This window comes from Schistocerca americana, chromosome 5 (assembly GCF_021461395.2).
Source record: "Schistocerca americana isolate TAMUIC-IGC-003095 chromosome 5, iqSchAmer2.1, whole genome shotgun sequence".
NCBI lineage: Eukaryota > Metazoa > Arthropoda > Insecta > Orthoptera > Acrididae > Schistocerca > Schistocerca americana.
In genome coordinates this window covers 374,926,382-374,951,860 of record NC_060123.1, presented here as the reverse complement: position 1 = coordinate 374,951,860, position 25,479 = coordinate 374,926,382, and the positions used below count along the sequence as shown (strand labels likewise).

At 43.0% G+C, this 25,479-nt stretch overlaps 1 protein-coding gene across 1 annotated transcript in view; it reads right to left on the bottom strand.

Moving 5' to 3' along the window:
* Window positions 1-24,448, bottom strand: part of LOC124616392 (class E basic helix-loop-helix protein 22) — a gene marked incomplete at its 5' end in the record, with an annotated part of 84,899 nt that extends 60,451 nt beyond the window's left edge. Inside the window, 2 exons of the mRNA XM_047144698.1 lie at window positions 24,307-24,406; window position 24,448. Coding sequence (XP_047000654.1) covers window positions 24,307-24,406; window position 24,448 — 101 coding nt within the window. The remainder of the gene's footprint in view (window positions 1-24,306; window positions 24,407-24,447) is intronic.
* Between the last annotated feature and the right edge of the window lie 1,031 nt (window positions 24,449-25,479).

Here is a 25,479-nt window from a genome sequence, read left to right as displayed (position 1 = left end):
ATTTTGGGGAAAAAATGCATCAATTTCTTTGTCATTTTTTTAAATAACCCTAAGCAGTTTCAGAAATATTCAAAATACTTCTAATTTGTTTAGAAAGTGTTCTGATTTATCTGATATCAACAAAACATCTGTAAGATTCAAATTAATGATATCAATATAATGGAAGGAAACATTCCACATGGGAAAAATTATATATAAAGACAAATATGAGGTGACTTACCGAACAAAAGCGCTGGCAGGTCGATAGACACACAAACAAACACAAACATACACACAAAATTCAAGCTTTCGCAACAAACTGTTGCCTCATCAGGAAAGAGGGAAGGAGAGGGGAAGACGAAAGGAAGTGGGTTTTAAAGGAGAGGGTAAGGAGTCATTCCAATCCCGGGAGCGGAAAGACTTACCTTAGGGGGAAAGAAGGACAGGTATACACTCGCACACACACACATATCCATCGACACATACAGACACAAGCAGACATATTTATATGTCTGCTTGTGTCTGTATGTGTCGATGGATATGTGTGTGTGTGCGAGTGTATACCTGTCCTTCTTTCCCCCTAAGGTAAGTCTTTCCGCTCCCGGGATTGGAATGACTCCTTACCCTCTCCTTTAAAACCCACTTCCTTTCGTCTTCCCCTCTCCTTCCCTCTTTCCTGATGAGGCAACAGTTTGTTGCGAAAGCTTGAATTTTGTGTGTATGTTTGTGTTTGTTTGTGTGTCTATCGACCTGCCAGCGCTTTTGTTCGGTAAGTCACCTCATATTTGTCTTTATATATAAACATCTGTAAGACATATATAAACATATTATAAACAGTTCCTGAAAGAAATAGGTGTTGATTTTTACATAATATTGAACTGGAAAAGTACCCTGTATCCTTAAGCAAAGAAAGGAAAGCTGAAAAGTGGAAGGAGTATATCAAGGGTATATACAAGGGATATGAACTTAAAGCCAATATGATACAAAAGAAAGTGGATGTAGATGACATGAGATTGGAGCTATGATACTGCGACAAAAATTTGACACAGCTGTGAAAGATCCAAGTCAAAACAAGTCCCTGTCAGTAGATGATATTCCATCAGAATTACTGATAGCCATGACAAAACTCTTCTTCCATCTGGTGTGCAATATGTATAGGACAAGCGAAATACCCTCGTACTTCAAGAAGAATATAGTAATTCCAGTTCCAAAGAAATCAACTGCTGATAGTTGTGAAAATTACCGAACTATTAGTTTAATAAGTCATGGTTGCAAAATACTAAGACAAATTCTTGATAGAAGAATGGAGAAAATGGCAGAAGCCAACCTCGGGGAAGATTAGATTGGTTTCCGGAGAAATGTAGGGACATGTGAGGCAACACCAACATCACGACTTATCTTAGAAAATAGGTTAAGGAAAGACAAAACTACATTTATATCATCTGTAGTCTCAGAGAAAGGTGTTGACAATGCTGACTGGAACACTCTCTTTGAAATTCTGAAGGTAACAGGGGTAAAATACAGGGAGCGAAGGGCTATTTACAACTTGTACAGAAACCAGACGGCAGTTGTAGAGTTGAGGGGCATGAAAGGGGAACACTGACTAAGAAGGCAGTGAGACAGGGTTGTGGCCTATCCCCGATGGTACTCAATCTGTACATTGAAGAAGCAGTAAAGGAAACCAAAGAAAAGTGTGGAGTAGGACTTAAGGTTCAGGGAAAATAAATAAAAACTTTTGAGATTTGCCAATGACATTGTAATTCTGTTAGAGGCTGTCAAGGACTTGGAAAAGCAGTTGAACAGAATGGGCAGTGTCTTGAAAGGAGGATAACGGATGAATATCAACAAAAGCAAAACAAGGATAATGGAATGTAGTCGAATTAAATCAGGTGATGCTAAGGGAGTTAGATTAGTAAACAAGACACTTAAAGCAGTGATGAATTTTGCTATTTTGGCAGCAAAATAACTGATGATGGGAGAAACAGAGAGAATATAAAATGTAGATTGGCAACTGCAAGAAAAAAGTTTCTGAAGAAGAGACATTTGTTAACATAGAATATAGATTTAAACGTTAGGAAGTGTTTTGTGAAGGTATTTGTTTGGAGTGTAGTAGTCATGTATGGAAGTGAAACATGGACGATAAACAGTTTAGACAAAAAGACAATAGAAGCTTTCCAAACGTGGTGCTACAGAAGAATATTGAAGATTAGGTGAGTCGATCAGATAACTAATGAGGAGGTACTGAATAGGACGGGGGTATTGGTCGATAGGACACAGACTTCAACGGACCACCAATTTAGTGGCTACTGAAGGGAAGTGTGGGAGTTAAAAATCGTAGATGGGACCAAGAGATGAATATAGTAAGCAGACGGAGAAGGAGCTGCATCAAACCAGTCTTCAACAACTGTAATAAACATTCTGATGGACATAGCTATTTTTTTTTTAACTGCAATGTGTAGGTTTTCTGCTAAAACTGACTGCTGCGAAAAAGAAAACGCTACGCTACACTGTGAAAATGTGCGGTTTCGTTTTCTGTGTCGCTGCCACTTTTAATTACTGGGTAAATTGTTTCTCCTACACATACTGTTTCTCCTTATACATATATATTTTTTTAAATGTATACACAACTATATGCTATTCTGTTTACTTCCTCACAGTTGCTTTTAACATAAAACAGGAAAGTTGCATTTATGGCTTACCGGCTTATGATTATAATACTACCACGAAATCTGAATCGTCTGAAACTTTGTAATGCTACCCCTTCTTAGATTAAAACTATGCAAAATACTGTCCTCAAAGAACCAGCAGTAAGAAAGGTCTCTCTCGTATCCAGTACACCAATGATCCCATCCGATGTACACATTCATGTTAAGTGACTTCAGTTCCGAATAAAAGTTCATTTGTAATAACAATAAACAAGGCTGAAGCTCAGAGGGAGAAAGGTGAAAAGCAGATTGACAAAGAGGGGCGAGAGAGGAAATGGACTTAGAGAGGGGGGAGGAGGGGAGTATCAGAGGTAGGGGGAGGAGGAGGTGGTGAGAGATTGAGGGGGTGGAGAGGAAGGAGATGGACAGAGAAATGGGGGAGGGGGATGTGGACAAAAAGAGAGGAGGGTGGAGGAGATGCGCAGAGGGAGGAGAGAGAAGGAGATTAGCATGTATGTCCAATTCCCACAAATATTCAGCAATTGTTAAGTGTTGCCGGGTTCGCTAGTGTAATTATAATCACACGGTTATTCAACAACACCTAGACAAAACCGTTACACTTCTTCGAAACACTAGAACTAGTGCGTTTATTTCGTTACAGTACTGATTGCACAGTGTGAGCCGAGCCGCTGCAATGTCGGTGTAGCTTAGCTGAACACATAGAAATAATAAGCGCATTATGTTCATCTACATCTACCTGATTATTCTGATATTCACAACAAAGTGCGTGTCAGAGGGTTCAATGAACCACCTTCAAGCTGTCTCTCTACCGTCCCATTCTCGAACGGCGCGCGGGAAGAACGAGCACTTAAATTTTTCTGTGCGAGCCCTGATTTCTCTTAGTTTATCGTGATGATCATGTCTCCCTATGTAGGTGGGTGCCAACATAATGTTTCCGCAATCGGAGGAGAAAATTGGTGATAGAAATTTTGTGAGAAGATCCCGTCGCAACGAAAATCGCCTTTGTTTTAATGATTGCCACTTCAATTCACGTATCATGTCTGTGGCACCATCTTCTCTATTTCGCGACAATACAAAACGGGCTGGCCTTCTTTGAACTTTTTCGATGTCATCCGTCAGTTCCACTTGATGCGGATCCCAACCGCACAGCAATACTCCAGAATATGGCGGGCAAGCATAGTGTAAGCAGTCTCTTTAGTAGACCTGTTGCACCATCTAAGTGTTCTTACAATGAATCGCAGTCTTTGTTTTGCTCTATCCACAACATTATCTATGTGATCGTTCCAATTTAGGTTATTTGTAATTGTAATACTTAAATATTTAGTTGAATTTACAGCCTTCAGATTTGTGTGACTTATCGCTTAATCGAAATTTAGCGGATATCTTTTAGTACTCATGTGAATAACTTCACACTTTTCTTTCTTTAAGGTTCATCGCCACTTTTCGCACCATACAGATATCTAAGTCATTTTGCAATTCGTTTTGGTCGTCTAACGACTTTACAAGACGGTAAACGACAGCATCATCTGCAAACAATCTAAGGGGGCTACTCAGATTGTCTCCTATGTCGTTAATATAGATCAGGAACAAAAGAGGACCTATAACACTTCCTTGGAGATACGCCGGATATTACTTCTCTTTTACTCGATGACTATCTATCTATTACAACGAACTGTGAGGTTTCTGACAGCAAAGCACGAATCCAGTCGCATAACTGAGGCGATATTCCATAGGCATGCGGTTTGATTAGAAGACGCTTGTGAGGAAGGGTGTCGAAAGTCTTCCAGAAATCTAAAAATATGGTATCAATTTGGCATCCCCTGTCGATAACACTCATTACTTCATGAGCATAAAGAGCTAATTGTGTTTCACAACAACGATATTTTCTGAATACGTGCTGTGTGTCAATAAATCGTTTTCTTCGAGGTAATTTATCAATAATGTTCGAACACAGTTTATGTTCCAAAACACCACTGCAAATCGACGTTAGTGATATGGGCCTGTAATTCAGCGAATTACTCCTATTTCCCTTTACTGGGTACTGGTGTGACAGAGCAATTTTCCAGTCTTTAGATACGGAACTTTCTATGAGCGAGCGGTTGTATGTAATTGCTAAATATGGAGATATTGTATCAACATACTCCAAAAGAAACCTGACTGGTATACAATCTGGACCGGAGGCCTTGCCTTATTTAAGTGATTTAAGCTGCTTTGGTATACCGAGGATATCTTCTTCTATGTTTCTCATCTTGGCAGTTGTTTTTGATTGAAATTTAGGAATATTTACGTCGTCTTCTTTGGTGCAGGCGTTTCGGAAAACCGTGTTTAATAACTCTGCTTTAGTGGCACTGTCATCAGTGTCTTCACCGTTGTTATCGCGCAGTGAAGATATTTATTGCCACTATTGTGCTTTATGTTTCACAAGAATCTCTTTGGGTTTCTACCAGATTCCGAGACTCAGTTTAGTTGTGGAAATTATTAAAGCATCTCCCATTGAAGTACGCGCTATATTTCTAACTTATGCTAAACTTTGCCAATCTTGGAGATTTTGGGTTCTGTTAAATTTGGGATGCTTCTGTCGTTGCTTCTGCAACAGCGATCTGACCCGTTTTGCGCACCATGGGGGATCAGTACCATCACTTATTAATTTATGTGGTATATATCTCTCGATTGCCGACAATACTGTCTCTCTGAAATTTAATCGGGCATTGTGAGCCCATCCGAACCAATGTGCGTGTAGCTTAGCTGAGCATAGAGGGACTTGAGCGTGCGCGGCTGTTGGTCACGGGTCGTGTGCGTGTTTTTCTGCAACAGATATAAAGTAGCTTCGGAGGGGTATGTAATAACAGAGAGTAACGGGGTGTATCAATAATAGTACGTTATTGTTTTACTCACACTACAGGAGTAGAAAGTGCGTGAAGTTTCCAGGTAGTATCTAAGTATAGTAATATAATATAGAGCTTTGTCTAGATGTTCCATAAAAGAGCCACTGTCCAAGCCGTTTTCTGCGAGTCATTTCTTAGAAAAAAAAGGAGATAATGAAAAATGGACGGCCAACTTGGGAACTACCGTCATGGTTCCCGCGCGGGGAGGCGTGCAGTCTAAGGGCGTCTTGTCACGGTTCGCGCGGCTCCCGCCGTCGGAGGTTCGAGTCCTCCCTCGGGCATAGGTATGTGTGTTGTCCTTAGCTTAAGTTAGTTTAAGTTAGATTACTTAGTGCGTAAGCCTAGGGACCAATGACCTCAACAGTTTGGTCCCATAGTCCTTACCACAAATTTCCAAATTTTTTCTGTCATGGTTGACGAAACGTCAACTGTGGCAAATGGAACACAGTTTTCTGTTGTCCGGCGTTATATGTATGAAGGAGGGATAAACAAAAGATTCTTTGACTTCTGTGATGTAAGTACTGAGGAACACACTAACGCTTCTGGAGAACTTACCCGGCACTTCTTATCAGAATTCGGATGTAATAAAAAACTGACTGCACAAACGTTTGACAGTGCGGCGGCTTTGGTGGGAAATCTAAAAGTGGTGAAGCAACAATCAGTCACACATGCTGAAGCCATACTTTTTCATTGTTACGCCCACGTACTAAACCTCTTTTGTCTCAAACCATCAGCAAAAAACCGGAGTGTGGAATATTTTCTAGTTCGCTTAATGAATATGCAGCTTGCTTTTCAAGATTAAATTTTGGAAATTCCTTCGACGCCATTTTATTGAAAAATTAGCTGACTAGCGTACAGTACAGAAGAGTTCAGAAATAAAACCATGAGCGAACTTGCAAAACTACTGAGCACTAATACCATGCTAAACAAAAGTTTTCAGCATCTTAATATGTTATAACCGCTGTGAGTATGTCTTCAGTAGAAAGGTCGTTTCAGCGCTGAAGGGAATCAAAAGCTACTGTAGAAATTCTGTTGATGATGCGAGATTGTCCCATTTTGGAATTATTTCAGTCGAAGCTCGCCTACTAGGAGAACTCAGAAGGTTCAAATGGTTCAAGTGGCTCTGAGCACTATGGGACTTAACATCTGAGGTCATCAGTCCCCTAGAACTTAGAACTACTTAAACCTAACTAACCTAAGGACATCACACACATCCATGCCCGAGGTAGGATTCGAACCGTAGCGGTCGCTCGGTTCCAGACTGTAGCGCCTAGAACCCCTCGGCCACTACGGCCGGCTATGTCTAATAATTTATATATATATATATATATATATATATATATATATATATAATGAATTTATATAATATGTAATATAACATTATATACACTGCTTCGGCTATCTGGTGGTCACCGCACGCCACTGACTAACCGCGTACTTGCTGACGTGAAGCATAACTTTTATCGCTCTCTAACTGTAGATCATGTACATTCTTAATTTGGGGGCAAGGGGAAGGCACGAACCATTGTGCGTAGTGGTGGACATTTAAAGCACTGTTGAAATTATTACAGAAATGCGTCATAACTGGTAGACAAAATACTACAAATAAGTACACATTATACCTGAATTCAAAATCAGTGTAAGGAACAGAAAATGGGACTGCACAAGCATATTAAATTAATTAGATTACCATATCACTAACTTTAATCTGAAGCGATCAGTGTCTGGGACAAGATATACCAAAAAATGACTTTTTGAAGAGTTTTGTTAACAAATTGGCGCAAATAATCTCACACTATAGTACTGGGGAATAATTTCGTATTAATGAGTTGCAGACCAAATTGGAACGGAGTGTGTAAGTAAAAGTCTTTTGTCAGTTTAGTGGATTTAGTAAATTAGAGTTATGTCGAATGTATTCTTCAAACATTCGAAAATACACACAATTTTATGCCAGTGATTATTCTTTCCAGTGTTTTAAAAACACTCCACAATCTTGCGCACATAATCCTTAACACTGTTAGCACTTTCATTTCGCATAAAAACTGGCAGTGCGAGGCGGGGCTTTTGGTAATGTGGGGACCATAGCATGTGTTACATGTGCTGATAGATAAACCGCATATGATGCCAGTGCTTGACTTGAGAATGTCAGTGCCATGATGGAGTGGTGTATTGTGGCTTTCGAGGCCTTTGTGATTTTGGGGACAAGTGTGGATAGATGCCCCTAAGGTTTTTAGAAGTGGGAGCTGCATAGTTTTTAGAAGTTGGAGCTGCGTATGTCAGAGACTAAGAGGAAGATACTGGAGAGAAGAGGATACTGCCCGGAAGATTTGTTCGTGCATAAGATCTGTAGCGTAGTCGTGGGAGAGGAATGTTTGGATGAGGTTGTCGGTGTAGACGTTGAAGGGTACAGTAGTGTAGCGGATACATTTGCCACAGATACCTAGGTTATATGGAAGGGAATGTTTGGTGTGGAAAGAGTGGCAGCTGTCAAAGTACAGGTATTGTGGCTCATTAATAAGTTTAATATAGAGTAAAGTTGGGCTGTAAGCTTTACTGAGGGGAAGGTCAACACCAAGGAAGTTGGCTTCGGATTTAGAAGAGGACCAGGTGGATTTTAGTAGGAAAAAGAAGTTACGCTGTTGCAGAAAGCGAAGGAGTTCTTCCTCATCTGAGTGCAGACCACAAAGATGCCCTCGATAAACCTGCAGCAGGCCAGGGGTCCAAATTCTCGATCTTGAGGCTGAGCTTCTAAGGCTGACTGTGGAGTGTTCACGCACCTCTGGGCACAAGGCGAATGCGGGAATAAATGTGCAATTCTTCTCTCCTGAACTTGTAACACATATGAACCAGCACGGTATGCTCGTCTGTTGGGCCAGTGGCTGATTTTCCTCTAAAGTCCGGAAAAGCACAGAGGGTAGCTATGTTAGTCTTTAGAAGCTCCAACGGTAGGCGGGTGTTGGGGCTTCTCTGGGTAATAGTAGGCGGATCAGGAAAGAAGGCCTACGTGCACTCAGTGTGCTTTCCAAGAGGTCTCGTCAGAGATGTGGAAGAGGATCTGCTGGCGACTATAGAATGTTCTGAGTGTAACCGGCTGCAAATCGTATCTCATGTCAGCACGAACGTCGCTTACCGCCAAGCTTGTTTCCTTTAGACCAGTTGCTCCCAATCTTTGTGAGAACATTACCTCTGAGCGTCATCAGATATTAGCTGTTACCCCCTTCAGCCCTTCCCCCTTCATCGACAACATTAGTGCCTAACTAAACTTTGGTATGAAAAATAATTTTCTTTGAATACTTTTTTTAATGACGAAATATTAATGATTTTCTTGTGTTCGTGTGAGTTTTATTAAACCACAAGCTTATGAATCAATGAGGCAATTGGTACTGTTTATTTATAGCAACCTTTGCGATTGATACTTACAATTCCTTCTCCGGAAAGAAGGCTAACTTTCCACACTGATCGCAGGCGCTTGTTACGAAACACGCTTCCTCTGCATTCCTCTCCCTAACATATTTTGTTTCACTCACACCCTAAACCATTATCTAAAATCAAGTTAAAGTGTATGCTGTATATATTCAAAATCAAGTTAAAATGTGTACACTATACTTATTGTTTGTAAATCACTTGGTTGCTAGACTCCCAATTTCTATTAGTCAGAAGTAACAAGACTTCAGGCTGCTAGTGATTGCGTCCTACCGCTGCCACTAAATAACAACAACAATAATAATAATGTGTTGGGCTCACACCAATTTAGTCGCTATTGCATAGTTATTTTTGTGTTGTGCTGTCAGTCAGTTTACGTATTCATTGTGAAATGAATAATGAAGCAATTCCTGATCCATTGTGAGATATTTAAGCACATGTGACGCATATGTCTCGATTTTACTGTCATAAGTGCATGGCATGAAGTACAAAGTATGTATGATGGGTTGACTATGTGAGGAAGACGTTGATCAAACGTTTCTTTCACAAGCTCCTGTTTCACAAGATACTGTTAGTATTTCGGGAAATCGGGGGGGGGGGGGGGGGTAGGGGGGGGGGCAGGGGGGTCGGGACAGTGGACAAGTATGGGTAGGATTCGCATTCTGAGGGTTCCATACAAACTTAATTATGTATATACACTCCTGGAAATGGAATAAAGAACACATTGACACCGGTGTGTCAGACCCACCATACTTGCTCCGGACACTGCGAGAGGGCTGTACAAGCAATGATCACATGCACGGCACAGCGGACACACCAGGAACCGCGGTGTTGGCCGTCGAATGGCGCTAGCTGCGCAGCATTTGTGCACCGCCGCCGTCAGTGTCAGCCAGTTTGCCGTGGCATACGGAGCTCCATCGCAGTCTTTAACACTGGTAGCATGCCGCGACAGCGTGGACGTGAACCGTATGTGCAGTTGACGGACTTTGAGCGAGGGCGTATAGTGGGCATGCGGGAGTCCGGGTGGATGTACCGCCGAATTGCTCAACACGTGGGGCGTGAGGTCTCCACAGTACATCGATGTTGTCGCCAGTGGTCGGCGGAAGGTGCACGTGCCCGTCGACCTGGGACCGGACCGCAGCGACGCACGGATGCACGCCAAGACCGTAGGATCCTACGCAGTGCCGTAGGGGACCGCACCGCCACTTCCCAGCAAATTAGGGACACTGTTGCTCCTAGGGTATCGGCGAGGACCATTCGCAACCGTCTCCATGAAGCTGGGCTACGGTCCCGCACACCGTTAGGCCGTCTTCCGCTCACGCCCCAACATCGTGCAGCCCGCCTCCAGTGGTGTCGCGACAGGCGTGAATGGAGGGACGAATGGAGACGTGTCGTCTTCAGCGATGAGAGTCGCTTCTGCCTTGGTGCCAATGATGGTCGTATGCGTGTTTGGCGCCGTGCAGGTGAGCGCCACAATCAGGACTGCATACGACCGAGGCACACAGGGCCAACACCCGGCATCATGGTGTGGGGGGCGATCTCCTACACTGGCCGTACACCACTGGTGATCGTCGAGGGGACACTGAATAGTGCACGGTACATCCAAACCGTCATCAAACCCATCGTTCTACCATTCCTAGACCGGCAAGGGAACTTGCTGCTCCAACAGGACAATGCACGTCCGCATGTATCCCGTGCCACCCAACGTGCTCTAGAAGGTGTAAGTCAACTACCCTGGCCAGCAAGATCTCCGGATCTGTCCCCCATTGAGCATGTTTGGGACTGGATGAAGCGTCGTCTCACGCGGTCTGCACGTCCAGCACGAACGCTGGTCCAACTGAGGCGCCAGGTGGAAATGGCATGGCAAGCCGTTCCACAGGACTACATCCAGCATCCCTACGATCGTCTCCATGGGAGAATAGCAGCCTGCATTGCTGCGAAAGGTGGATATACACTGTACTAGTGCCGACATTGTGCATGCTCTGTTGCCTGTGTCTATGTGCCTGTGGGTCTGTCAGTGTGATCATGTGATGTATCTGACCCCAGGAATGTGTCAATAAAGTTTCCCCTTCCTGGGACAATGAATTCACGGTGTTCTTATTTCAATTTCCAGGAGTGTAGATAATAATAATAATTTCGTGTGGGCCAATAGCCTGGCGCAAGTCTTTCTGTTGGATGCCACTTTGGCGATTTGCGTGTCCCTAAAATCCCCCGTGCTCCGACGAGGGAAAGGGGACCTACAGTTTAATGTGGAATCCGAACAACGCTTTTTTTTGTGACTTCTCACAATGGTGAGAGCTGCGGTTAGATTAAAACCGAAAAACTTTTGATCCGACCCAGATTCGATGCCAGGACGTATCGATTCCCAGGCATACGTTTTAACACTTTTGTTTCTCCAACGTGCAATTTTAAATTTACAGTGCACGAAGCACATCACTTTTTTTTTTTTTTTTTTTTTTTTTAAAAAAAAAGGCGCAACCGTCCTTTTTCCTCTAGTCCTGTTCCACTTCAGGCCTTGGCCTCCAACACCCACACTACCCCAAAATTTATCTAACCTACAAACAAAAACAGTATCTAATGACCGAGCGTGATAGAGCAGTGGTTAAGAAATGGTTCAAATGGCTCTGAGCACTATGAGACTTAACATCTGTGGTCATCAGTCCCCTAGAACTTAGAACTACTTAAACCTAACCAACCTAGGGACATCACACACATCCATGCCCGAGGTAGGATTCGAACCTGCGACCGTAGCAGTCCCGCGGTTCCGGACTGCACGGCCACCACGGCCGGCAGTGGTTAACACACTGGACCCGTATTCAGGAGGACGGCGGTTCAAACCCGCGTCCGACCATCCTGATTTAGGTTTTCCATGATTTCCCTAATCGCTTCAGGCAAATGCCGGAGGGAAACTTTGAAGCACGACCGACTTCCTTCCCCATCCTTACCTAATTTCGATGGAACCGATGACCTCTCTTTTTGGTCCCCTCCCACAAACCAACCAATCATCAACCAGCCAGTATCTAATGCCACTGCCACTTGCAGCCTAAAAGCTGTAACGGTCAAATTGGTGTCTGTTCCTTCAGACATGCAAGCACATAACGCGAAGATACAGACACTGTATAAACACAGACGGTGTAACCATCATTGACGTATCCATGCCTCGACCTGCTAAAATAACGATAAAATATTTGTCTCCCCCTATGCGGGAGTCATGAAATGTGAGAGAGTAATAGTTGTGAACTCCGCGAAATACGGCAGTTTGGATCTATCCTGGAGGTGTGCTCGGGTAGCCGTAGTTGTTAAAGCGACCGCTTGTGATAAATGGAAAATGTGGGTTCGAGTTCTGGGCAGATATAGACGTGCTTGTGTCGCAGACATCTGACGTCAATCCAGATTCGCAAAATGTGAATCCATTTCGTTAGATGATGTGAACGGGGGATGTTGCACTGTTAGTATTATTGACGATTCATGTGCGTGCGCGACGCGTACCGATACGCTACAATGGTATAAATCTTGAGGCGGAAGCAACATAGATTCCTGAATGTACATTACAGGAACGGTCATCGTCAAATATAGTGCACATTTGTTGCAAGGAATATGAAATTTAATTAAGTCTGTTGTAAAACAAAGTAATGTGTAGAACAAATGATCTTCGAAACATTTAGTAAAAGTTCCTGATCGTGTCTCATTTTCGATTTAAATACAAATGCAAATACTGTTCTTAATCAAACAATCACACTTCGTCGTGCAATTACAGTGTTATACTATTGAGGTTGCTGAGGGTGGCAGCACTTTGAAACAGAGAACGGCAGACAAGGAATATTCTGAATGGTGCCAGCTTTTAACCATCAGTACTTGGGGGTAGTCAGCCAACTTACAAGCCCTAGCTATAGCTACTAGCCTACTGTGGGGCTCGTAACACCCTGCTTGATGTAGGTTACCAATTAATAATAAGATCGGTACGTATGTGGCTCGAGGTGCCGCCACACAGTGTAAGTATTGGGTCTGGAGCAAAAAGGTTAGACGACCACTAACCTGTAACCTTAAATTATTTACACCGCCAAGGGACCGTAGACCATAGTATGTGACATAAATTCCACTTGATACCTATACCAGTTCCTGAGAAAAAGGGTCTTAACAGTCGGACAGATAGAGAGACAGAAGGACGACAAAGTGATCCTATAAGGGGTTTGTTTAAACCATAATAAACGTAACTGTTTGTAATCTATGTAATCAGTAGCGCAGTCTCATGATGTAGTGATAATAGCAATGGTACTTAAAAAATAATTTGGTTTCGTGGCCGAAACACAATCGAACACTTTCATTTTTATCGTTTATAAAATTTCATTCAACCCCTCAGGGAGTAAATTAACCGTGGGTTTGGAACCACTGATTTAGTAAGTGTTAGGTGAACTGATGATGTCAGCTAGCCTTGCACGAGTGGGAGCACGATCCACCATTTGCAGCATTATACACAAAATTGATCGCAGCCCTATGGTCTGGAGACAGTGGCGGATACATATGGGGGGGGGGGGGGGGGGGTGCACGCCTCCCCCTTGCGGGGCCGGCCGCATTTGCCACCCGCGCCGAATTGAGCGACATGTTGCTGTTATTCAATTCGCAGCTGATATCGGAACAGTTTGCAAAGTTCTTAAAGAAATGCAGTGTTGGAGGGATAGAACAACGGCTGCCAGAGCCAATATTCTCCTCCTTCGAGCTCTCTCTAATTGAGAGTTTATTATCACTCTGTTTACACTGAGTGACATTATGAGCATAACATATCCAGTCAGCAAAATCTTACTAGACACTAGCTTGGACGTCGCGATGGCAAAAACAAAATTAGATTCGACGCTGAAGGTGTACGACGGCATGAGAGCTAATGCTGATAGCCACTTTGCTCGTATTGTTGAAGAGGCGAAGGCAGTTATGGAAGAGTTGGACGTGGAGATGAGTGTTCTTCGTCTTACAGGCAGACAAAGACACAGGGAAAACTGCGATCATATTGGGAAAGAATTATTTTTATTCCAACACTGGACCATGTTACGACTGGCATGAGAGAACGTTTTGCTGAAGAAAATATTTATCATTTAAAATTCAACATACTTTTGCCGTCACAACTACTGAAACATGACGGTAATGATCTGGCACATAAATTGAATCAGTGCTTAACTGAAATACCGTTCTTTGAAGAAGAATCAATCTTTGTGATTAAAAAGAGACTAATGGGAGAGATTCTTCAATACAAGCAAACGAGCATAGACGCCCAGGATCGTGGTTCTGTTATGCAAGCGTTGTCTGTTTGTCCTACATCTGATTGTCCTACTTTACACACGCTGTACAAAATATTTGCTTGTTACCTGCGTCGGTTGCTGCAGTAGAAAGAAGTTTTCCCAACATAGCGGCGTTCAAAGACATGGCTGAGGTCGACAATGAAGGAGGATCGACTTAATGGTTTAGCTCTGTTGAACACTCACCCTGACACTGATTGCCCTATTGATGATGCAATTAACCAATTTGCCAGGAAGAATAGGCGCATATAATTCATCATTTACGGAAGAGAACCACAATTGTAACTTTTTTATATCATAAGATGGCATTTTCTTGTATATGTGTATAACCAGTTTAAATAAAACTTTCTTAAACTTTGCACGTGACTAGATTATTTTTTTATTACGGTAAAAGTAAAGGTAGCTCAACATATGTTTAGCGCCCCCCTTGAGGTTTTTCTGTATCCGCCACTGTCTGGAGATGAGTGGAAGGCCTAAACCACAGGCCCAAGAGATTTGTAAGCTGCTACACGGGTAGCAAAGTACATGTTCCGTGAATTGTTTTAAAAACTTCTTCATACTGTTAATGGTGTATCACCTGCCGTAATCGGAGAAATTCATCCGCGCTTACACTAAAAAGAGAACTTTCGTCCTTGTAGATAGGAATGAGAAAAATTAATGTGATACTGCTGCAGCAATCAGCATCCGTGGTAAGGTCACCAAATTAGTTTCGCTTATTAAAACTGATAACGCCACAATAAATTACGAACAGACAGCCGGCTCTAGCGGGAAGCGAACACCAGCGAAAGCCAAAGATGAGCTACACGCCAATGGTGGCGGCACATTTTTTTGCCGTAAATTACTCGAGTATGTCCAAGGAGGTTCCTAATCTGAAATAACATAGGTGAAGGTAAGCTCAAATGTGGGTCAAATATGGTAAGTGGACAGATACTTTTACAGATTATCTGGCTATGGAGCCTTAGGGAACAGAGCTTCAGAGAAAAACGTCGAGAATAAGTTTTCTGATCCTGCTATTGTAACTGGAAGAGATTTCAATCATGCAATTAAAACTGGTTGCAGAGACAGGGCTTTTGTGAGATTGTCGAAAATGTCTTATCTGAAAATTACTTCGGGTAGTTAGAAAAACGACTCGGGAGGACAACGTGTTCGATTTCCGAGTAACAGATCTGAACCTATGGAAAAAATTTAACACAGAGGTGGGCTTCAGCTATATAAGACTCTTACAGCATCAATTGGTTAAGTGTTGCAATAAATTTTAGGAAAGGTAAAAAAAACCACAGTAATCAATTTCAAGATTATGAATGGTCAGTACCAAATATTCAGCTATGGGGACAGCGACTTGAAACATAAATTGATTAAAAAAAACGTTGTACAACATATCGTAGACTTGTTATACCAAGCAAGGTTTGGTGGCTTCGAAAAACCCGTCTTGGTTCGACAGCTAAGTTATTAAGTTGCTCCGAAAGTTAACAGACCTCGATCACAGCTTTAACCGAAATCAGAACTTTGTTGACGAACAAAGGTTGAACGAAGCAAAAATGAGCGTACGGAGAGCAATGCGAGAAGCGTTCAATGAATTAGAAAGTAAATTTTGGTATTGCGTAAAATCAGTCAAATATTGTCAGCTCAGTCACTCAATGAGCGCAATGACACTGAAACGGAAGATCTACATCTACAACTACATGGATACTCCGAAAATCACATTTAAGTGCCTGGCAGAGAGCTTATCGAACCACTTTCACAATTCTCTATTATTCCAATCCCCTATAGCGCGCGGAAAGAAAGAAAACGTATATCTTTCCGTACGAGCTCTGATTTCCATTATTTTATCGTGATGATTGTTTCTCCCTATGTAGGTCGGCGTCAAAAAAAATTTTCGCATTCAGAGGAGAAAGGAGAGAATTTAGTGAGAAGATTCCTCCGCTGCTCTTCTCTGGACTTTCTCGATGTGCTCCGTCAATCCTATCTGGTAAGGATCCCACACTGCGCAGCAGTATTCTGAAAGAGGACAGACAAGCGTGGTGTAGGCAGTCTCCTTAGTAGACCTGTTACATTTTCTAAGAGTCCTGCCAATAAAACGCAATCTTTGGTTAGTCTTCTCCTCAGAATTTTCTATGTGTTCTTTCCAGTTAACATTGTTCATAATTGTAATTCCTAGGTATTTAATTGAATTTACAGCCTTTAGATTTGACTGATTTATCGTGTAACCGAAGTTAACGGATTCCTTTTAGCACTCATGTGGATGATCTCGCACTTTTCGTTATTTAGAGTCAATTGCCAATCTTCGCACCATACAGATATCTTTTCTAAATCGTTTTGCAATTTGCTTTGATCTTCTGATGACTTTATTAGTCGATAAACGAGAGCGTCATCTGTAAACAACCTAAGACGGCTGCTCAGATTGTTTCCCAAATCGTTTATATAGATACGGAGCAGAAAAAGGGCCTATAACACTACCTTGGGGAACGCTAGAAATCACTTCTGTTTTACTCGATGACTTTCCGTCAATTACTACTATCTGTGACCTCTCTGACAAGAAATCACGAATCCAGTCACATAACTGAGACGATATTCCATAAGCACGCAATTTCACTACAAACCGCTTGTGTAGCACAGTGTCAAAAGCCTTTCAGAAAACCAGAAATACGGAATCAATCTGAAATCCCTTGTCAATAGGACTCAACACATCGTGTGAGTAAAGAGCTAGTTGTGCTTCACAAGAACGATGTTTTCTAAATCGGTGTTGACAGTTTGTCAATAGACCGTTTTTTTCGAGGTAATTCACAATGTTCGAAAACTATATACGTTCCAAAATCCTGCTGCATATCGACGATAATGATATGGGCCTGTAACTAGTGGATTACCTTTCTTGAATATTGGTGTGACCTGTGCAACTTTTCAGTCGTTGGGTACGAATCTTTCGTCGAGCGAATGGTTGTATATGATTGTTAAGTATGGAGATATTGCATCAGCATACTCTCAAAAGAACCTACTTGATATACAGTCTGGTCAAGAAGACTTGCTTGTGTTAAGTGATGTAAGTTGCGTCACTACACCCAGAATATCTGCTTCTACGTTACTCATGTTGGCAGCTGTTGTTGATTCGAATTCTGGAATATTTACTTCGCCTTCTTTGGTGAAGGGATTTCGGAAGGCTGTGTTTAGTAACTATGCTTTGGCAGCACTGTCTTCATAGTATCTCCGCTGCTATCGCAGAGGGAAGGCATTGGTTGTGTCTTACTGCTAGCATACGAGCAGAATCTCTTTGGATTTTTTACCAGGTTTCGTTGTGAAAACTGTTATAAGCGTCTCGCCTTGAAGTCCGCGCTAAATTTCGAGCTTCTGTAAAAGATCGCCAATGTTGGAGATTTTGCGTCTGTTCAAATTTGACATGTTTTTTTCGTTGTTTCTGACAAAGAGGAGGTCGAAATATTGAATTCAGTTTTCAGAAGTTGTTTCGTTGCGGAAGATCTCAGTAGTGTTCCTATTTTCAGTCACCGGATAAATGCAGCAATAGCATATACTGAGATAAGCGATCACGCAATAGAAAATGAACTAAATTCGCTGAACAAAAGAAAGGAATATTGGTGTTTAACGTTATGTCTGCATCGAGGTCATTAGAGACGGAGCACAAGCTCGAAGTGAGAAAGGGTTGGGAAGGAAATTGGCTATGCCCTTTCAAGGCTTTTGCCGTAAGCCGTAAGCAGTTTAGGGAAATCATGGAAAACCTTAATATGGATGGCCAGGAATCGCTGTACAGTGAAAAAGCATGACTATGCATCACTATTTCCAGTTCAGAACGGAGCTTTATATTCTGATACAAAAATCTATAAAAGGTTAACGGTAGGTATCAGACATTAATCTAAAAACCTAGAGATATCAAACAACAACGTTAGACAATACTAGTACCTCATTACCCACTCTTACAATTTATCTAAAGATTTGGATTGAGGTACAGTCTTTGTCTTCTAGGGGTGTGCTATAGCTCCCTATATATCGCTCCCGTAGGGACAGCAAAGCACAAATTACACTAATTACAGTGCAGACTGAAGGATTTATTTAGTCGTTTCTCCCCTGTTCCTCTTTGCGAAAGGAACGGAAAAAATCCTAATATGTGGTTCAATGGAAATTATTCTCTGCCATGCAGTTCAAAATGGTTAGCAGAATATGGATGTAGAACTAATTGACAATGCTCTTATGATTAGGGAACGGTAAGGACTATAACGCACTAGGGAGCCATGCTGCAGTAGCCTGGCTAAGGCAGCCAAAATGTTGAGCAACCGGGTTAGTCAGCCAGCTTTAGCAGCCAGCTGACGGTCAGTCGTGAAAAGGCATGACTGTGTATCACTATTCCCAGTCCAAACTAGAGCTTTATATTCTGTTGCAAAAATGCTTTATATTCTGATACAAAAATCTGTCTTGGTTGATGGTGTGCGGGCAAGCTTTGAGAGACTGCGAGAAACTTTAAGGTAGTATCAATTGAACTGTTGGAAATTAAACTTTCGTGTGAAATGCAAATAATTGGTTGCCCCAGTCGTTTCGGTCTCGCCGGTTTTTGTGTGCTGCTCGCATTCTAAATTCCCGTAGCGCTTGGAGCATTAGAACTTTTCACCTTTAGGAGAGCAAATTGTCTTTTGAGTTATCCGAGCAGAGTGTGACACAGACGAACGAGCCTGCAGGTTGCGTTGTTGTATTCGACCACGAACGGCACCTGTGCAGTGCCCTCAGTACTTTGTGTCAGTCGTGATTCTAACAGCTGTGGGTGCATTATGTCAGCATGAAGTGAATTAAAACGTGGGCAAATTGTTGGGGTTCGTATGGTGGGTGTTCCCGTAACCAAGGTTGCCGAAGTGTTTGGTGCTTCAAAAGGCACCACACTGAAGATTTATACTGCATGCAGGGAAATCGAGAAAACATCATCTGGTAATTCACAAAGCGGATTATAGTGTGTGTTGAGTGATTGTGACAGACGGCCATTGAGGACGATTGAGACAGAAAATAAAGGACGAAAGCTGCAAAAGTCACTGCAGAACTGAATGTCGCGCTCGCAGACCCTCTTAGCACCAAAACAGCACGAAAGGAGCTCCATAAGCAGAAAATAACAGGGCCAGCTGGAAATCCAAAACAACTGATCAGTGATGCAAATTCCAATAACAGGAAAAGGTAGTGCCGAAGCCATAAAACCTGGACTATGAAGTAATGGAAGAAAGTCATTTGGTCGGATGAGTCTTGTTTCGCACTTTTCCAACTTCTGACCGAGTTCACGTCCCAAGAGTGAAACGTGGTGTGGTTTTGGTGATAATTTGGGCAGCCATATCGTGGTATTCGATGGGACCCATGGGTTCTATGGAGGGCAGCAATACTGCCAAGGATTATGTAACCATTTTGGCTGGCTGATCACGCTCATCACATTACAAACCTTTGTTCCCTAACGGTGATGCTGTGTTGCAAGGTGACAGCGCACATGTCCAGACAGCTCGCATTGTCGCATTTTCCCTGGTCACGAGTCACCAGATCTCAGTATTATTGAGTCTTTGTGATCTACTTCGGAAAGAAGGGTGATTGTTGCTATCCACTTCCATCATCGTGACATTATGCCATTATTTTGCAGGAAAACTGAGATAAGATTCCCTTGAAAACAATAAAGAACCTGTCTTTATCCATTCCGAGACGTCTGTAAGGTGCTTTGACTGCCAACGGCTTTCCTATACCGTATTAGGCATAGTGATGTGTTTCTGGTGTTTCGAAATTTCTGTTCACCCCAGGGTGACTTCCACAAACGTTCAAACAACCCCAAAGTGACGTTTATGATGCTGAGACAACTAATTTAATACGGTATATGATACCATATGAGGAAGTATTGAATAGAATTGGGGAGAAGAGGAGTTTGTGGCACAATTTGACAAAAAGAAGGGACCGGTTGGTAGGACATGTTCTGAGGCATCAAGGGATCACAAATTTAGCATTGGAGGGCAGCGTGGAGGGTAAAAATCGTAGAGGGAGACCAAGAGATGAATACACTAAGCAGATTCAGAAGGATGTAGGTTGCAGTAAGTACTGGGAGATGAAGAAGCTTGCACAGGATAGAGTAGCATGGAGAGCTGCATCAAACCAGTCTCAGGACTGAAGACCACAACAACAACAATCATACATAGGGCCGGAAATGTGAAATACCCCAAAAATTGATGACAAGTGTTGAATATGTGACATCACCAGATGAAGTAAATCGCGGCACGTGATGCGATTGGTCTTGTCGATCCTGCCATTGTCGAGAGGAGGCAGTGCTACACATCACTCCACTAGGCTACTCTGCTTTTCGAGCACCTTTTGTAAATGTTGGCTGTTGTAAACGTAGAAGTTACAATATTACTACCCTCGCTGTAACCAAGTAAAAACTGTTATTATTTTTTATTTCTCTCTTTTTGTCCCTTCTTTTTTATTTACATACTTTATTTCGTAAAGAAAACGTAGGTCATTTATTGGTGGCGGTGTAGTTCGGAAGCTTATACTTGTTAACTTACAACGCAATACAGTATGTTTTTGTTGTACTGTACTCTGCAATTAACCAGCGGAGACCGCGAGACAGGTACGCAAAATAATAAATCTTACATCAATATAAACACATAACTGTGTAACACTATACAAAAGAACACTGCCTGACAGACGCAAGTTTCGAAACCTGAGCCGCAAGCGCTAAACTCGCGGGCGGTGTCCCGGAGACACACCAACTTGAATATTTGACTTCAGTTGGGGTGATCAGGTGCGACAGACCGACAAGTTGCACCGCTTCACCTTCGGAGAGGTACGTCATCTAGTGACATGAGGTCTTGAACATTTGTCATCCACTTTTGCGGTATTTCCCGACATTTGAGGCCCCACGTCTCTATGGTAATTACTTGTCTCAGTGTCACCTACGTCGCTTCGGGGGTTTTCTAACGTTAATAAGAATCCAGTATATATAAAAACTGGTAGGGAAAAAATGAATACATCCTTTTAGAGGTTTACAATTAGCTCAAAATTTGTTGTTGCAACAGTGTGTGATGTTACAAAATAAAAGTGATGTTGTTACTCAATGGAAAGTTGGAAATTGAGATTTAGCTTACTGTTTTATCAATCGCAATTGGCGGAAGAATCATGGATTGACCATTGTCATAAAATATTGCATTATGAGATGTGAATAGTTTCTACTTGCAGTTTCGCGTGGCTTGAGGCAGTCTCAACTAGCGTGCTATTGATTAAGAAATTGCGTTATCGTCTTTCTAATTACTTCATGATCGTAGATACGATCATACCCGGTTGTGAAGTTATTGTTATGACAAAACAATTTCCTAAGGGACCAGAAAGTTCTTAAGGGCGAAAAAACAACTGTAACATCACACAAAAGGGAAATTCGATATTAAAGCTGATGCAAGAAGACGATAAAACAGTTTTCTTTTTATCAATGTAACACGCACATTAGACTGCTGATCTTGGTGTCTGTAATATTAGCAAAATGCATAATTAAAATGAAAATAATACTGAGGAGATAATAGGAATGAGCACTGCTAAATGATTCAGTATTCCCAGAACAAATATTTATTATAACTAAAACATATATCGTACCTTAAGCTTAATACTACAATGACGGTAGATTTTTATGTCCATATCATGTCCATTGAGCGCTCTTTTATATAGCCATTGTCCTCTTGAGTCGCTCGTGCTTCGTCACGGTAAGTTACAACAGTTCTTCTTCCTACACTTCACTCAAAACTTAGACGGAACACGTTTTTATTTATTTAGTAAAAATAATTAGATCAGACCGCCACAAATCTGCGTCCGTCTTACTCGAGAAAAACAGTAAAAGTCTTTTTAGCGCTCAAGGCTTCATTTGTTCTCCAGCGAACAAAATAGTGAAGGATCGCATATCCATCCGTACTTTTCTGTTTATATTGCCGCCCAAAGACGACGAATTACATTATCTAGAAAATTCCACCGTCGCCATGCGACGCCTTATTATATATTAATCATTCTTTATAAACAAGTATTTGCCTTCTGGCTGAATTTGCTGTTTTAATTAAGCCAAAAATAGCGAATATCACAAGTGCTCATGAAGTTCATTAGATAGTTACATTTACAGATCAACAGCACAAGTGGTTCTGAGGTACCGGGTATCGACCCATGCTGAAACACCCATATTAGTACGTGGTGTAGCCTCCATGGGCGGCAGTGCAAGTGCTGATTCTGGCGTCCAGTCGATCGTACAGATGGCGAATACTGCCCTGGGTTACGTTGTGCCACGCCTGCTACAACTGCTCACGTATGTCTTTGTTGGTTAATGAGTCACAGGAGTAACTTCTCGTGCCATCTTATCCCACACTTGCTCCATTGGAGACAGGTCCGGAGATCGTGTTGGCCAGGGAAGTTGTTGCACGTCTTGCAGAGCATGTTGTGGTTACCGAGCAGTATGTGGGCGAACATTATCCTGTTGGAACAACACATCACCTTTCTGTTGCAAGAACAGAAAAAGAACACGCCTAACAAAATTATGCATGTTCTTAGCGCTGGTTAGCGTCCCTTCCAGAAACACCAAAGGTGAACGAGAGTTGTAAATTACCGCACCCCAGACCAGAAGGCCTGGGATAGGGTTAGTGTATTTTGGACGAATGCAGTCTATGAGACAGCACTGACCAGATACACGTCGTATGCGCTAACGACAGTCACTTGCGTTAGGCAGAAGCTGCTTTCTTCGCTGGAGATCACGGCGCGGCATTCCACATCTTCCAAGTGCTCCTCTGACGGCACCAGTCGAAGTGCGCACGTCGGTGCTGTGGCGTAGTGGAAGACGGGCTAGAGGTGTTTGCGACCTAGTCCTACTGCTAATAACCGGTTCGCCACAGTTCGTGTTGACACGTCTGGGCTCACAAGCTCTCTTATCTGTGCTGTGGTAGCTGTACGATCTGCCATTACTGTACTTACAATACCACGATCCTGGCGGGCGTCTGTGCTGCGTGGACGTCCAGGACCTTGTCTACGGGTGTGAGAATGTTCACGTGATAACTGATACCAGCATCATTACACAACTGACGCAGCATGTCCTACTCGTGTGACAATTCTCCGAAAAGATCATCCCGACACTAGGAAGGCCACAGTCTGGCCCTTTCGTGGCTGTAGGAAACACGAGTGCGTCTTTGTGGCATGGGTGTCTGCTTGCTTCACACGTTTGCACCACACTGAGCCTTCCGGTTGTGAGCATCGTTTATTAAAGGGTAGACACAGATGGCGATCTAGTAGATTATCAGTAAACCTACTGTCCCCCAGGTGGCATATGCCATTCTCGGCTCACAATCGACGTCGTCTTTGCAGATGTACTACTTTTTCCGGCAGTGTATATGTAATAAATAGTGAACTTTTTATTTTCGCCGTACTCTCTCACTCCCTTAAAGTAGAAAGAGTTTGATTTTCAGCGACCACGAGTTGAAAGAGAACTGCAAATTGCGAGTATGTCGGTTAAAACTATTTCTAGGTTGCTCATGTCATAATTTATAGGCCTTGACAACAGCGCTGTAGGACCAATAAACCTCTGCCACCCCACAAGCCAAATGATTTCCAAATGAATATTATCCTTCACGACAAGTGCGCGACGCCAAGTTGCGAATCGAACGAAGGAAAACTCAGTGTTTTCGGCTGGGAGATTTTTCAACATCCTGTCTACAGTCCGGACTTAGCACGAAGCAACTCTCGTCTCCTCTTCAAGGAGAAGGCCTGGCTGGCTACTCAGCATTTCACAACTTACGATGAGCTCAAGGATGCTGTCAAGAACTGGCGGGAGCACTAGGTGATACTATTCTTTGATGAAGAGATGAGGAAGCTGGTGTCACTGTAGGAGAAATGTTTGTACTTGGGTGGCGATTATGTGGAGAGCTAATGTCAATATGTAGGCACGAACTATATATAAAAACTATCTTTTTTAAAATACCCAATTGGAAGTTAATTTATGAATAGCTCTGGTAATATTCCTCCCGCAACACCCTGTACAGTGATGGCTAGCTGTGGGGTACTACCCGCTCCTGTCTGCCTGTATCGTACCTGCGCGCCGCGGCGGGGCTGTTCTCGTCGGGCGCGCCGTGGTGAGAGGCGAGCAGCCCGTGCGCCAGCGGATGCTGCTGTGCTGGCGGCGGGTGGTGGGGCGGCACCACCGACGGCTGCGGCTGCGGGGGTGGCGGGGGCGGGAAGTAGAATCCGGGCACCGCGCCCAGCGGCGTGCGCCGGCCCGCGACCGCCCCCGCCACCGACACCGCGTCGCCGCCCTCGCCGCCGAAGCCGAACACGCCCGTCGCCTCCATGGACGCCTCGGCTCCCCTGGCCTGTCTGAAACAAGACGCCTTCTGTAACTGGCAGCCTGCCCGTAAAGCGCAACCCTGCTGCGAGTCACATCTCTACTTCTATATTCTCTGTATAAACTTTGTCCCAAGGGCACTTTTTTTGTATCTCATACATGCAGGTTTTTTTCACGTAACGGTTCACGAGTGGAGCCCGGAAACCGTGGCTGCTTATACGCCTATATGGGTGCATTAGTATGTGATTACAGATGCAGTATTCTTTGGTTTCCGAAAGATGTTTTACTTAGTACCGAAAATAGTCATCTTATTATTACCGAAAATAGTCATATGAGGTATCAAGCGATATTTGTAACTGAACTGAGGATTGCTTGGTACGGAGGACGCAGTATGTTCGATGAAGAGACATCGATAAATGAAGTAACTTCAGGTGTGCATTGGAACCCTTGCTATTCATGTTGTATATTAACGAACTCGCAGACAACACTGATAATAACCTCAGATTTTCCTCAGGTGATGTAGTTATCTATGAGGGCGTCCTGAAAAGTAACGCCTCAGAATTTTTAATGTGAAAACACTTTAGGGTTTCTAAATAAAAGAAACGCTATTAACATTCTACATCTTTATTCTTCATGTCCATATATCTGCAGCCCTATGCCGCGTGAGGCTTCGACTTGCAGCGTGCAACATGCCGATGTGTAACGCAACTGTGTCGTTGTGTGAGAAACAGCCTCCTGTAATAGAGTTCCGAATTCGAAGATTTCGTCCGCATATGGAGCACCCTCTCCTTCAGCATAACAATGGCAGACCATATACGAGCGCTGCTACATCTGCAACAATCCGACACCTTGGGTTCGCTGTCGTCGAACATCCTCCATAAAGTCCTGACTTGGCCCCATCCGATTTTCATGTTTCCAAAATT